This window comes from Barbus barbus (genome assembly GCF_936440315.1).
Source record: "Barbus barbus genome assembly, chromosome: 7".
Lineage (NCBI taxonomy): Eukaryota > Metazoa > Chordata > Actinopteri > Cypriniformes > Cyprinidae > Barbus > Barbus barbus.
The window spans coordinates 36,504,235-36,520,598 of NC_136735.1; the positions used below are offsets into that span (position 1 = coordinate 36,504,235).

The following is a 16,364-nucleotide window of genomic DNA, read 5'->3' on the forward strand; positions in this document are numbered from 1 at the left end:
CAAACGAAGCTCTTCCTCATTCACAGGTTCTCTTGTGATCTGAATCCTAGGAGAGAAAGACTAATTGCTCTTATAGACAAACCGCCCTGTAAATGAGTCCTAATTTCCCATCATTTTAAGCCAGGCAGGAAACTAGACTCGCCTCTCTCTGAATCTATTATTCCGTCTCTCCTCAGAGGATTGACTGAAATTGTGCGCAATCCAACATGCATTAAACATCTTTAGGGCTTGATTGAAGCTTTTTGTGTGTTTGGAGGAAGAGTGGATGAACAGAACGAGTGAGAATCAAATAATGCATCTTATTTGCCTTCATTAGAATGCAACATGAAAATACATTATCATAAATTTTAACTTTATGAGTTCATTTGTGAAATTAGGCCGCATAAACATGCAATGCAGTGATAAAAGCCCTGATCATTCAATCCAACTTTTAAGTTTTCCAAACAAAAGTTGAGCAGATGCTCACTAAATCCTAGCCACCATATACCATAACCATAGCAACCAAGGTGTTGTGGGTGGTTACTAGGGTAATAGCTAGGCCTTTTCTATATGGATTGTTAAAATATTCAGAATTTAGAATTTTAATCTGAATTCTGAATTCTGTTTTTCGGTTGCCAGGGTGTTGTTGGTGGTTGCTAGTGCTTTTCTATATGGTTGCTAATGTCTTATGAATGGTTTTAAGTGTGTAGCTGTGTGGTTGCTAGGGTGTAGTGGACGGTTGCTAGGGTTTTCTAAATGGTTGCTTAGGTGTTCAGAATAATATTAAGTATGTAGCTGTTTGGTTGTCAGGGTGTTGTGGATGGTTTTTGGTTTATCTGAATGGTTGCTAAGGTGTTTTGAATCATTTTAAATGTGTAGCTGTGTGGTTGCTGTGGTGTTGTGAGTGGTTGCTAAGAAGTTGTGGTTAGCTATGTAGATGTCAGGGTGTTGTGGGTGGTTGCTGTTTTTTTCTAAATGGTCACTAAGGTTTTCCAAATAATTTTAAACATGTAGCTGTGTGGTTACTAGGGTGTTAGGGTGTTGTGGGTGGTTGCTAGGATTTTGTGGTTAGCTGTGTGGTTCCCAGGGTAATGTTGGTGGTTGCTATGGCTTTTCTATATGGTTGCTAAGGTTTCCAGTTTGTTGTGGGTGGTTGCTAGAGCTTTTCTAAATGGTCACTAAGGTGTTCTTAATCATTTTAAGTGTGTAGCTGTGTGGTTGCTAGGATGTTGTGGTCAGCTGTGTTGTTGTCAGGGTATTGTGGGTGGTTGCTAGGGCTTTTCTATGGGGTTGCTAAGGTTTCCAGAGTGTTGTGGGTGGTTGCTAGGTGGTCACAGGTGTTGCAACGACTTAAGGCTAGTTCACACTACAGGATTTTAAGCACGATTTGCAAGTTAACGAGCTCGCCGACAGGTCGGGCTGTAATCGGGGGAAAATCTGCGGGTGATCGGCGCTCCGCGATCTTTATGTGTGAACTACACAACAATGCATCAAAGACGCTCGCTGACGCGTCGCCGACGCCAAATAAATATCTAGCATGCCAAATATCTGGACTCACATCACTTGGTGTCAGGTGTGGTGACGAGCTACAGCCAATGAAATAGCAAGGCATGCGTTGGTCACCGGAAGAAAAACAGCAGCAACTTTGCTTAAAGAAAAGGCTTATATTTTTGCACATAAGCGTCTTTCACAGGCTTTTGGCTGCTATATTTTTTTATTAACCACCAATAGTTACTGTTGCCATGACCGACAAACACTCACACTACACTCTATCTCAAGTAGTGACAAACACATCGCAGAGCAGAGAGGAAACTGACTGATTCAAACAAAAAATACCTTTTTGTGGCTCTTCAATGTGTCGTGACAGATCACTGTATTGCCCAGTTCAAACACGTGAACCAATCATCTTTTCATATTTACTTAATGCACGAAATGAACATGAATAAACATCAGGTGTTTAATTTCAACCGCGGAACACACCATTTTAAGTCCACCGAAGTTAATCTACTCCTGTCTGATTTGTGGTTAAGGCTAGAAGGGATACAGCTGCGGCTACTGGGCATGCGCATTTACATATTTTCCGAGCCCACAGTATAACGTGAAACCTATGAAAATGGTTTTAAAAAGCACATAGCGCCATAGTTTCATCACTTTGCGAGTGTCGCAGTGACGGTCTTTTTGCAGTAAAGGACCTGTCATAGTATAATGAGTGGAAGATGGCATGAAGCTCGCGGTTAACCTGCATTGAAAACAGATGAGAGTGCATGTGCATATATACATACAGCTCCCGATCGGGGCGAAGTTCACGGGATTGTGTCCACAGAATGATAAGAGCACACTTTTTAACATATTATTTTATTATTTAACACTCAGCATTTAACTTTAGCGCTGCAAGCATACAGTGCATGGCCAGATTTTCTGGTGAGCAAAACAAGCACTTTTAAATACCTCAGCTTATTGCCGTTACCGTGGCAGCCAACAACAGCACATATTTATATTTAGTTATATTGAAAAACGTTCAATTCAGTCGATGTTTTTCACCCCGTTTTAACATGTATTTCTATGAAGACTGGCCAGCTGTCGGGCAAGATGGCGGATAGCAGTGGTTCTAATTGGTCAGATCACCTCTCAATCAAGCTCTTTGCAAACAGTCAATTCTCACGTGTTTTCATGACAAAACGTGGTTTAGGGACCGAATCGAGTACTTGGGTGACAGAGTTGTTGTCAGCTTGTGTAGTGTGTAACCCCTGGTTGCGGATCATTTACATAAAGTCATGTAGTCTGAACGCCACAAAGACTAAAAGACAGACAATCAAGTCGTGTAGTCTGAACGGCACAGCAATCTGCCGACGTGTAAAGTCCTGTAGTGTGAACTTGGCTTTAGCAACACACCTATAACACCTTTGCATTGTAGCAGCGAGTTTTGCACAGTCAAAAACACGGTATTTTTTCAGCTGTATGTCTGTAGCTGCAGGATGGAGGTGTGTATGAGTGTGTCCTTGCTGCTTTGACTCTCAAACATCTGGCTGTGTGTTTGTAATAATGAGTTGAACATCACGGCACAGCGACCGTCTCACCTCTGAAAGCCCTGAATGACACTTCAGCAGATGCTTCAATGCAATCTGTTTTTTTCCCCCCTCTGTTATGTGTCTTTCCTCTCAATGTGAAGGTGTTTGCTGTTCAGTCTGTGACATCTGAGTTCATGTTGAAGATCATGAGCACCTCTAATCATCAAGCACATATAATCAAAACACAAGTCATTGGTTTTTACTAGTGATGCACCGATACCACTTTTTCCAGTACTCGCCCGATACCGATACTTTTATTTTTGGTACTTGCTGATACAGAGTACCGATACTTTCATTGCATTTGTAAATTTTTTAAATATTGGCTACAGAAACCAAAAGAGGATGTATAATGTTAATTGGTTAACTTCATTTATAAAATAGATACAGTCAAACCAAAATTTATTCAGACACCTTCAACATTTCTCACATGATCACAGTTTATTCGCTATAGTTTATGGTAACAAAATATGACAAGAACTCAGAGTTAAACTGTGTCTGAACAAATTCAGCTTGATAATGTCAGATAACTTTGATAGAAATGTATTTGATGGATTACAATCAACCAAATGTTAGTATGACAGTATTTACACAACTATCAATACTTTGTCGGGCAACCTTAGACTTAATGGCAGTCTCCTGGGCATGCTGTCAACCAGGTTCATGCAAACCTGAACTTCAGTTTCTTCCCAGACTCGGTCTGAATAATTTTCACTTCCGAATTTGTAAATATACAAACACAGTGGACTTTATACAGTTTTATTGGTAGTCCACTGTATAAAGAATTTTTGGATATAATATGTCACTTTACTTTATTTTGCTATCCTCACTTACATAAATGAACTATAGTGTTCTGCACCCACTAGTAAAAAATATAAAAAATTACATTTGGTCTCTGAATAATTTTTTGTTTGACTGTATATCCTTTGGTTATTTTCACACTTAATTATGCACATTAAAATGTATTTTTCAAGTTTTTGTTACTTTCACTGTTCATTTTTATTTATACATTTTTATATATATATATATATATATATATATATATATTTTTTTTTTTTTGCTCTATGGTACATCATTAATTTACTAGCATTAGAGCTGCTCCATTGCAGTGGCTTAGTACTGTAATCACGCTTTTTGCTGTAATAATGCAGGGAACCACTCCTTATAAATCTCCTAACTGTGATATTTTCAGAAAAAGAAGTCGTCTTTTTCTTTTCGTATAACATGCTGCGATTTATATTCCAAAGCCACTCATATAATGCAGACACTGTTAGTTTCACTTTCGGCAGAAAGTCGTGTATGCTTAAGGTTGAAAATAAATGATGTTCATAGTGAATGACCCTACAAATTGTCTTATATTTACGATTTAGTTTTAATCCAAATGATGCGTGCTATGTGAGCGAACACCAATAAAGATCACACAACAGAAGTGCGCGCGCTCTCTCTCTCTCCCTCCCTCCCTACCGTTAACTTGTGCATTGTTTTTCTTAGCTACTTGTTTTTGACAAATCCGACCAAACTACAAACTTTCCAGTGATGTCTGCGAGAAAGGGATATTCACTCGCATCTGCGCCGGCGCGCGCTCAATCCAGATCAGCGCTTTGCTTTTCAGCACGCGCACATCAGCTATAAAGGCATAAATACTGAACATTTAACATTATTCATTGCATAGGCTACATCTGCTTTGTAGACATCCTTAATCTCTAATAACTCCATTCTGCTGCCTGTTGTTCTGTTGTAGTGTTTTTTTTTTTTTTTGTCTGAATATGGCACTTATCACATGCTGTGTGGTATGGGCGTTTAACAAGTAGAGTATCGGCCGATACCGATATCGGTGCATCCCTAGTTTTTACTTTCATCATGCTTTAGATGAGACATGCAGCTTATGTTTTCTTGTTTTGTGGGTCTCGTTAAAGAGATTCCATGATGCAATTTCATTGCATATTGATTTGTAATGTTGCAAAATTTCTACTTATATAAAACAAGTAGAGAATAAACTGCTATAATATTATCTTAGTATTTATTAATATTTTAATTAGATTTTATTTTTATAAGTTTTAGTTTATCTTTTTTATATTATTTTTATCAAATGTGTATTAAAGTGCTATTTTATAGTGTTTTTGTTTTAAGTATGTCTATTCTGTTTTTATAATTTTTTATATCCATTCACATTTAGTCATTTTAGTGAAATAACTTATATTTATGTAAACACACACACACACACACACACATATATATATATATATATATATATATATATATATATATATGTGTGTCTATTTAGTTTTATTATTTATTTTTTATTTTAGTTAGTAATTTTAGTAAGTCTTAGTAATCTTTAAATTAAACTAAATGAAAATTAGGGAAAAATGATTTTTTATTTTTTTATATTGATTAAGGTTTATTTCATTTCAAATGTTTTATGTAATAGTTTTAGTTTTAGTTAACATTCATAACACTGGTTTGACCTCCTAAATTCTGTGCTTTCTGAAGGTTATGCACTTCTTTTCACTGAGTTGATTTCTGGTCATAGTTCCCTGTACAGAAAGTGAATTGTCGTCGCTGATGATAATGCGTTGCTAAATGAGTCGTGTGGCTGCTGTTGAACACAGAAGCAATGTCAGTGTCTCTGGAATATTGGGACATGTTCGTCGCTCTGGGACAATAACTGATGACGCAGTGAAGCTGCACATCTGCTCTTATTGCTCCTGCAGCTCGCCCTGATATCACAGTCCCACACTGCATTAAACCACTGACTGAACACACTGAAGGGGACAGTCTGTTACGACCTCCATTTATTTTATATCTGAAGTCAATTTTCAAGGTTTTGTATTTTTTCATAATTTAGTTTTTCATGACTATTTTAGAGTGTGAATGTGGACTTATATTCATGTGTTCATCTGACTGACATCAGAAAGTTCAGAAGTTAAAATATTGTGTTGCTACGCAGCTTCTAAATTTTTGCAATAATATTATTTATGATAATTGGAAAAATAATTGTTATTGTATTATTATATAAACACACACATACAGTATATATTTTGAAAATATTTACATGTATTTACATGTATATATTTATATTATTTATATTACAGATAAATATATTTAATATAAACATAACATATTTTACTTAAATATATACATGTACACAGTACACGCACATATATTATGTAAACAAAAACTTTGATTTTGGATGCGATTAATCATTTGACAGCACTAATATATATATATATATATATATATATATATATATAAATTTATTATATATATATATATATATATATATATTATATATATATTAAAAAATATATTTTTTTATATTTATATTATATATAATATTTATATATTTTTTAATCCTATCATTAGATTATTTATTTATTTACTTATTTATTTAAATATACATTTCTTAAAACATTATTTACTGTATGGGTTCAAATGTGGGGAAAGCCCAGATTTTGAGACTTTTAGCCTCATGCATGAGTGTTTCTCACTAAATAGGTGACTCAGATTGTGTTTGTCAGTCAGGCGCTGACACGTGTGTTAAACGCATTAAATCACAGAAGTGTCGTGTATAAATCACTGGATGGATGATGTGCAGAAATACAGTAAACGGCTCATTGAACTCTTGTGATGTTTTGCACCGTCAGCCGTTTCGTCATGTAATGTGCTCTATCCATCTTTTTCAAGCTCTAAGGCTTTTATTAAAATAAGCAAATCTAAATCTCATCTCCTGCTGCGTTCGACTCAAACCACGTCCAGAAGCTCAGATATCCTGCGGGCGGCCACAACATTAATGAGGCCATTTCTCAAAGAGTCACCCAGAAATACTCAGCTGGGTTCCTCCAGAGTTTTAAGGTTTAAGAAATAATTTTCCTTTACATTTTATGCGTCTTAAAGCACACACACACAAAAAAACATTCATGCGGAAGTCTAAATATTATTGCTCTGACAATTATCAGCTGTTGATGATTACATAAAAGCCAGCACTTTCGGTGGGATCTGAGTTTACAGTTAATGAATAAACGCATTAAATAAAAGCAATTGATGTGTATTGATCAAAATGTTATTTTAATTTGATTAAATAAATGTATAGAATCTATATATATACATATTAGTGCTGTCAACTGAATAGTTTCATCAATCATCACATTTTATTCTATTTTATTATCCTTTAAGGTATTAGGAAATGTGTATATGTCACCTTATCTTAGAAATAAAAATAAAATATTTATCTATTTAAAGCTTTTTATGCCAGCTGTACTCAAAATAACAGTACAAACTTTATTTGAATGTATTTTTAATGATTTCCAGTGCAGTAGCAATATTTAACTGTACTCTCAGAGGCTTTTTGACCTTTTCTCAGTTAGTGGCAGTATTTAATCAGGACACAGTGCAGATACTCAGGCTGACCACCAGATGGCGCCACTATAACAATTAACAGCACACTCCGGAACTGATCGTCTGGCAGTCATTACAGTCGGTCATGTTAATGTCGTGCAAAATATATTTTCATGAATTAATGTGAGAGGAGTTTGACAAGTCTTGATATCTTGTTGCCTGTCTGTGTAATAAGCCTCTGAACTTTGCATTGAGAAACGGCTCTAGTATCTTCATACCAAGCCCCGCCCATCCCTCATGTCATGTGACGTAAGGACATATGTCACTTCCTCATTGTCCATATTTGGAGCGCAGAAGAAAGAAGGTGGAAGTCCAATGCAGTTCATTCTCACAGTTTTATCTTCAAATTAACGAAAGGCTCTATTATATTGTCGGTAAGACAAGCAGTTTTCTTCTGGTTTAGATGTTTATTGGATGGTGTGTTGACATGAGATCAGCACTGATTTAATATGCATCATTTAATATGCTTCACAGGCATTACTGGCTTTTACATAATACTACAAATTGAGTTTATTGCTGGTCTGTGGTTTTACAGTGCTGTAATTTGTAAAGATTTCATATTATTTTAAGGTGAGCACTACTATGAAAATCACACAGCTTCAGTGTGACATCAATGAGAAAAATTATAATTTCATAGATATTATTAATAATAGTTGTTCATATTAAAATATGTATGAACTGAATACATGAACTAGATTATTTATCAAAATCTTGTCATTTTAATAAATATTACATAAAATGTATTTACATGTACATTAAAAGCTCTTTAAGCTCTTCCACATTAACCATTCATGTAAACACTTCATAAACAGACTTTAAATATTAACTGATGGTTGTCACTTTAAGTTAATCTTTATAAAATGTCTGATAACTTTCAAAAATCGAGACATAACTATAGTTTATGCCCAAAGCTGAAAGAGGCATGTCGTCCATCAGAAACCTGTCTTATATGTCCAGGAAAAGGCTGTAATAAACTACACGACTTTTAAAATGTGAACATATTTTTAAAACACCAGGCATCATACACTTAATGACTTTGTAAATGGTCCCAAAGGAAAACGGGCCATCATACACTAAACGACTGAGCATCACACACTAGACTTTAAATCCCTTCTGATCACAACAAACTCACACCGATATGAGCGCATTGTTTCTGTGTTCATCCCCATGAATGAAATGTTTTATTGGTGCGTTTTGAATATGTGTTATTTAGCTGAATGTGGACTAGTCTTTGTTGCAGTGTGCTTAAATGACACTTCACTATAACTGATCAAATTGAGTTCCCTGTTGCTTGATTTTAGTAATAATAAAGTAGAAACTCTTTCTCTATAGATCATTATCAGTGTGGTCTGTCCTGTGGTTCACATGGCTCGTGTCTTCGTCTATGGGACGCTGAAGAAAGGCCAACCCAACTACTTCAGGATGATGGATCCCACCAACGGTCAGGCCGAGTTCCTCTCTCGCGCTCGAACCATAGAGCCATACCCGCTCGTGATCGCCACCAAATACAACATCCCCTTCCTGCTCAATGTGCCTGGGACAGGTCAGCGCATCTACGGTGAGATCTACCGCGTGGACCAGAAGATGCTGAAGTTTCTGGATGACTTTGAGCACTGTCCTCAGTGGTACCAGCGCACTGTGGTCCAGCTGGAGGTGCAGGACGGGGACGCTGAAGGAGAAAACTCATCGAAGCCTGGAAGCATCGAGGAGGCGTTTATGTACAGAAAGGCTACATATGAGCCCGAGTGGCTCCAGAAACCAACATATGAGAGTTATGATGCATACGGTGATCACAGACTGAAATATGTGTTTCCTGAGGACAGAAGCCCTGAGTAATGACTGTACAGGTACCACTTACCAGGGTTAAAAACTAATATTTTGGACCCTGGTAAGCAGTACCTGTATAGTAAATTCTAAAAGGAACTATAACATGGCATACCATCTGATACTACATTAAAAATCAGGATCCAAAATGAACACTTGCTAAGTACCAAAAAATTAATCGCAGGAAAAAAAAGTTCATAAAACTAAATGATCAGATACTGGAGTCATTTCATTGCATATAAGTGACAAAGTATTTGATGTATTTTATATTCTTTGAAGTTTCCTGAAGCATCAAAAATGATAAAAAAATTTTTTATTGTTTTTATTATAGACAAAAATTAGACAATATACTAGATTTTATTTTACATTATTTTTCTTTGTGCTGAGTTTGCTGTAGTAAAAATTAGCCAAAATTTGCTATGGTTTTTTGTATTTTCTCACGTGTTTTTTTTTTTTTTGTAGAAGACAGGAGACAATTAGTAAACATACTAGTTTTTGATTGGTTTTGGTCTTCATGTCTCTCAGGGAAACTTGTCACAACAAAGTTAAACATGGTGGCATTGTGATTTTATTCCCAGTATTTTAGTTTTGACATTCATGTATAGAATATTTCATATCACACAAAAGAAAAAAAAAACTTGGGGCGTCCTAGATCAACTTCAGATCTAGGATTTACATTTACACTCCGGTATCTGATCATTTAGTTTTATTAACTTTTTTTTTTTCAGTGATTAATTTATTGGCACTTAGCAAGTGTTAATTTTGGATCCTGATTTGTATATAGTATCAGATGGTGTGCTATGTTGTGGTAGCATGATCACAGGGCAGATTTGTAAGGAAATATACATTCAAAGAATTGCAAAAGATTCAACTGTAAAAGGAGCTGGGAACAATCTAATATAATATATAAAACATTAAAGATTATCTTGAATAAATGTAGAGCACTAGCAGAACACTCCAGTACTGTAGAGTACATCTAGATATCAGGTGTATTTGTACATATGCTGTACTACTGTTTTTTGTTTTATTTGTGTGTGTATAATATATATATATATATACACACACAAATGCTATAGTGTTTGAGTTTTCTAAACTGAACTTTACAATAAAAATAATTGATTCAGAATGTTCTGGTTTTGTTTTTTTTTACAAATCAATGCAAATGACAAATACGGCATCATCTGTACAGTATACATATGGATTTATTCTGAACATATTTACGCACTGTCAAACATACATCTCTGCCAACATTTAGCCTAATCCATATTGTGTGTGTGTGTGTGTGTGTTTCTATATATAATGACTGCCTGTCAAACTGCTTGCCACATTTTTTTTAAGCATTTGGAGCAATTTAATTCTCAAAAAACAACAACTGCAGTTTCATCCTGCAGACATCCCATAGGCGTAATGGTTTTTATACTGTACAAACTGTATGTGCCATTGCCCTACACCTACCCTACACCTAAACTTAGCCCTCACAGGAAACTGTGCATTTCCACTCCCCCCTCCCCAAAAAAACTCACTCTGTATGATTTATAAGCGTTATGAAAAGTGGGGACATGGGGCAATGTGCTCATACGTCACCTTCACCTTGTAATACCTGTCATACACATCATTATACAAATGTATGTCCTCATTTGTCACAAAAACTTCTCCCAGGTACACTATACAGGAAAACCCCATCTTACTATTCATTGTTTAGGCTCAATCTGGTTTTTGTCTCAGCTGCAATAAACAAATCATGTAACAGGCCAGAAGCATTATTTAACACAATACATAAACTCACCAAACCTCAATCTCACAATGCTTTAACTTCAGATCAATTTTGCTGTTCCTTCATGAAGTATTCACTGTGTTTGTCTAATGAGCTTGTGCCAAATCTCTCTGGTCAGTCCCTGTCTGGCTTTTCTCTGACTAATCCATCTGTTTCGGAGTTAATTTTGTGAGCTAATTCGGTAATCTGTCATTTTGATCCTGCTACTACTTGTCTCCTAAAACCGTGCCACTCTGTGATCTCTGCACCTGTTTCTCATTTCATCAATGCATCTCTTATCTCTTATGCATCATTCCCTATGCCACTTAAAACTGCTTCTGTTTCCCATGATTGATTTATTCCATGCCTGTCCGGTGTGGATATTTCTGGTGCTGCTGTTTCTTGGTTTTCTTCTTATCAGTCTGTGCACTTGCAAAACATCCAGTATTGTAGATCTAGATATCAGGTGTTTTTGTACATATGCTGTACTTCTGTTTTTGTTGTATTTTTATATATGCTGTAGAAGTGTTTCTTGAGTTTTCTAAACTGCACTCTACAATAAAATTATTAATTCAGAATATTCTCAATGTTTTTTTTTTTTTTCAAATCAATGTAAATGATGACAAATCTGTACACATACAATATACACATGGATTTATTTACACACTGTCAAACATACATTCCTGCCTGTGTGTGTGTGTATATATATATATATATATATATATATATATATATATATATATATATATATATATATATACACACAGAATAATGGCTAACTGTGTGAGGTACTGTGTACTGATCCCTGAAGAAAGTAGTGTGGAGCGCTTCATAATTAGTATCTTAACTTGTATTAAAATTGCATCCTACAAAAGAAAGATTCGAGCTTGTGACAGGACAACCAGGTCACCCCCCCCCCCCCCAAAAAAAAAAGATTTTGCAATAAAACAAGCATATTTTTAAACAAAAATAATGTTTTTTTCTTTTTTTTTTTTTGTGACATTGTCATGACAAATTTCTACTGTAATACAGTAATAAAAATCTTTTTTTTTTTTTTTTTTTATTAGAATCAGAATAAATTCTGCACAACAAGCAATACCATTACATAAACTAATAATTGTACTGCATATATTTTATTTTATGCATTACAATAATGAAAACTGTGGGGCAAATTGTCTTGAAAACGAAAAAAAAAGAAAAAAACTGTATATAACAGTCACAATAATACCAAATAAAACCTTCAGTGCGGTACCAAATATAAGATGTATCATGTTATATCGTTATCATGATCATGTTAATGTTGGGAATGTTTTAAATACTCTGAAGTGTTTATGATTTATTGTCATTAGTGTGTATTTTGTCAAGCTTAATATCTTCTTGCCAAAAAAACTCTAAAAGTAAGGTTTTTAAAAGAGGTCATTTTTTGTTATAACAAAACAACAACAACAAAAAACAATATTTCTATTGAATAATTAAATTGTATTAATAGTATTTTAGTGTTTTAAAAAAATAGCAACATTAACCCATTAATTTAGTATAAATATGATTATAGGTATTAATAGTAACGTTGTTTAGTAAGTTATTATATTAAATTATATTTACGTTAATTGTAAAATGTTAATATTGTGTAGTAGGCTATTGTAAGTTTTAAGTAAGTTGTAAATATTGTAAGTTGTCAGTGTAATATTTTAATAATAGTAATCTGCTAATAAACAATCTATTTAAAAGTATACTTATGTTTTTGTTGCATCTATATTATGTATAATTATCTTGCTGTTCCGTTTCTTTACTTTAATTTTGATCTGCTGTGAGATCTGGGGCCTGTTTTATACGTTTACAGGTAGAAAGAGTAGCAGGGTCAAAAGAAGGCCAAATAGCAGGGCTCCATGATGACATTTCATACACAATAGTAATTCAAAGTGATTTAAAGGAAAGATGGTATATTAAGAAAATGTCAACTGTTTTCCTTAGACACTGTATGTCAGTTCATTTATCTGTGAATTACATTTACACTCCGGTAGCTCATCATTTGGTTTTATTTGCTACTGAAACCCCTTGTTTTATTTATTGGCACTCAAGTGTTCATTTTGGACCCCGCTTTTTAATGCTGTCAGATGGTATATTAATGTTGCGATATATAAATACTGTATATAGTTACCATAAACATGTTCACAGTAAATTTATAAGTAAATATTTTAAGGCTTGAAGATTCAGCTGTAAAAGGAAATGGGAACAGTCTTATATATACTGTAGATAGGACTCTTGAATAAATATGCAGTGCACTATAGCAAAACACTCCAGTGCCATATATCTAGATATCATGTGTATTTATACAAGTGCTGTAGAAGTGTTTATTAGGAGTTTTCTTAACTGCACTCTACAATGAAATCATTCAGAATGTTCTCTTTTTTTATGTAAATGACGACAAATGCAGCACTTCTGTATATATATGGATTTATTCTGAACATATTCACGCACTGTCAAACATACATTTCTTTCAACATATAATCCATATTGTGATTTTTAATATATATTTATGAATTAAGAAAGAATTAAAATGTTCCAAATGCTTAAAAAAAGATTAAAGAGAATAATTTTGGCACTCAAGCAGTTCAACAAAAGGCAGTCGGCTTCCTTCTTTTTTTTTTGTTGTTTTTCTTGCACCATGACAGAATAATGGCTAACTATGAGGGACTGTGTACTGATCCCTCACAGAACTAGTGTGTGGAGCGCTTCACAGTTAGTATCAAAACTTGTGTAAAAATGACATCCTACAAAAGAAAGGTTTGAGAGTGGTACAAATGCTTGAAGGCAGCATGTGCAGTACATCTCAGGCCTAAAACATTACAAATCCAGCTTGTGCATAGACCCCCCCCCCCCCAAATACTTTGCATTAAAAAAAAAAAAAAAAAAGGTGAAAAGTGAAACCTTATTTTGCACCAAAACAACGACCTTTCTTTTTTGAAGAAATACTTTTTTTTTCCTTGTGACATTGTCATGGCAATTTTTTTTTCTCAATTTTTGTTTTATTTTAATATAGTCATGAAAATAAGTTTTGTTAACTGAAATCAGAAAAAAACATTATGTAATCTAACAATTGTACTATATATTTTTGCATTACAATAAGGAAATTTCAGGACAAACTGTCATGAAAAACAAACAGACCAAAAAACAATTACCGTAAAAATATCCTATTTTTCATGAAGAAAAAAAAAAGTATATATTCTTCAAAAAATATGCCTGTTGTTTTGGTGCAAAATAACATTTTGCCCAAAAATTAGTAAAGTAAAATATTATTTTGCAGCAAAGCAATAAGCTAATTTTTGGGAGAAATAAGTTTTTTTTTATTACTATTATCTCAATATTTTCATGTTATTTTTTCTAATACAGTAATGATAATCATACAGTTTCTTTTTATTATTACTAAAATCAGAATAAATGTATTTCTGCACTACAAATAATACCATTATGTAAACTAACAATTGTGCTATTTATTTTTTTTTTTGCATTAAAATAATGAAAATTTCAGGGCAAACTGTCATGAAAATGCCAAAAAAAGGTCCAAAAATAACTGATTTTTTAATTAAAAAAAAAATATTTAATTCTTAAAAAATAAAATAAAAATACCTATAATTTTTGGGGTGAAATATGACCTGCACTTTTTTTTCCCAGATTTAATTTTTCCTTTTTTAATCACTGAGATGTAGACAGAAAGCGTCACCCCTTTATAAACATCAGACCAGAAGTCAGTAATAAAAGCTGTAGTGGTACTACATTTAAAAACAGTCCAGAGATGAACATCTGACTGACAGCGTTTACAGGTATCGGACCTCATTCATGAAACACCAGCAGAACAAATTCATACGTAAACTGTTCATAAAACCTTTCTCAGATTAAACCCTCGCATTCAATTCCAGAAAACCAGTCTCACGTGCACCATAGCATCCAATAAAGCATTCATAAAACACTCTCACATACAAATCAATAAAACATTCATAACAACAAACCATCGCATTCAACATAACCATTGCATTTAATTCAATAAACCATTCCTGAAGGCATTCTTGTCAATTTTATGCATGGTTTACACAAATTAGCTCTTGTGTTTCATGAAGGAGGACTGTAGTTTACTAACGAGGATATCGTGTCTTTGCACATTGAAAGGAGCTGTAGATCTGGAAGTGTTTGGCTTTGACCTGATGTTGTGATGATAGTGTGTGTGTTTCTGGCACTGACCTCCAGCTCAATCCTTCAAAGCCTTCTCAATTTTTCAATAAAGTGAAACAACGATATAGCAGTAAAAAAACTTCCATAAGAACCGTGTTAAAGTGTGTAGAGAGGACCTGATTGAGAACCTGACGTGTGTGTATGTGTTCAGGCTGTGGAGGTCTTTGGTCAGTAGATGTGGGGCTCTTTGCGGCTCAGAGAGCGGATGTGACTGGATGAGCAGGTGGCGCTGCGGATCACCTCCATCCACCTACAACACAACAAACACATCCATAATAAATACATTTTTAATACAGAAAAATGATGCAAAAAAAATACTTGTATGAGTGGAGCACTTCTTGTTTGAATTGAACATTTTGCATCGCTTTTAGAGATCGAGCGATATATCGATTTACCGATATTTTCCCGATATTTCATAATTTTACCATAATCGGATATCGGTTTTGTAATATCAGATTCACCGATAAATGCCGCCATCTTGTAGGTGTTTTGAGAATTGCTGAAGTTAGTAAACTTTAAGATATTTCACAAATTAGATGCACTACATAAATGCCTGATATGTAGTTTATGCAGAGCAAATAGAGAGCAACTCACGGAGTCATGTAAAATAATCCGTCAAGTCCTGTCCCAATAAAAACGTAACTTTGCCTGAATTAAATAATACGCAGCCATGAATGAGCACATGCTGGAAATAAAAGCGCTGAATTTACTTCTCTCTCTGTTGTCTATGCTCATCATTAGTCTCGTGAAGCCGCTTCATATTGCTGTTCACTTGGCGGATTGATGCTCAAGAAATGCTCAGCACGGCCACCGCATGTAACTTTTAACAAGATTCACTTGTTTAAAACACCCTAAATTGTAGTAACATTTACTATATAATCATTATTTCGCTAATTAACATCTAAATAAATACAACTCTATGGAAATGAATGATTGATTATCTCTGCGAGCGATCGCAGTTTGAGTATAGTTCTGTGTAAATGCTTAGATAAACCGTGCTGTCAGCAGGCATTTCATAATCTAGAGTGACAAAAACATTATTAATAATTCTGATATAATATTCCAGTTGAGAAATACAATATACGATGTTTTGTTTGTTATATTCCAATATTCCAGAG

General features: G+C 34.3%; 2 protein-coding genes across 4 annotated transcripts in view; one reads left to right on the forward strand and one right to left on the reverse strand.

Annotated features, from left to right (window-relative positions):
- The first annotated feature begins 7,727 nt into the window (after nucleotides 1–7,727).
- Nucleotides 7,728–10,390, forward strand: LOC306872536 (gamma-glutamylaminecyclotransferase B-like). The gene is made up of 2 exons (XM_079421142.1): nucleotides 7,728–7,816; nucleotides 8,775–10,390. The coding sequence occupies exon 2, from the start codon at nucleotides 8,808–8,810 to the stop codon at nucleotides 9,276–9,278; it is 471 nt and encodes a 156-aa protein (XP_079277268.1). The 5' UTR covers nucleotides 7,728–7,816; nucleotides 8,775–8,807; the 3' UTR covers nucleotides 9,279–10,390.
- A 4,134-nt stretch (nucleotides 10,391–14,524) lies between these two features.
- Nucleotides 14,525–16,364, reverse strand: part of LOC306872378 (FERM, ARHGEF and pleckstrin domain-containing protein 1-like) — a 72,231-nt gene continuing 70,391 nt past the window's right edge. For all 3 annotated transcript variants that reach the window (XM_079420896.1, XM_079420897.1, XM_079420895.1), the window contains exon 27: nucleotides 14,525–15,496. In XM_079420896.1, coding sequence (XP_079277022.1) covers nucleotides 15,415–15,496 — 82 coding nt within the window. In that variant the 3' untranslated portion in view covers nucleotides 14,525–15,414. The remainder of the gene's footprint in view (nucleotides 15,497–16,364) is intronic.

Excerpts from the sequence above, each read along its gene's own strand:
- LOC306872536 (XM_079421142.1), top strand. The coding sequence starts at position 8,808 with ATGGCTCGTGTCTTCGTCTATGGGACGCTGAAGAAAGGCCAACCCAAC.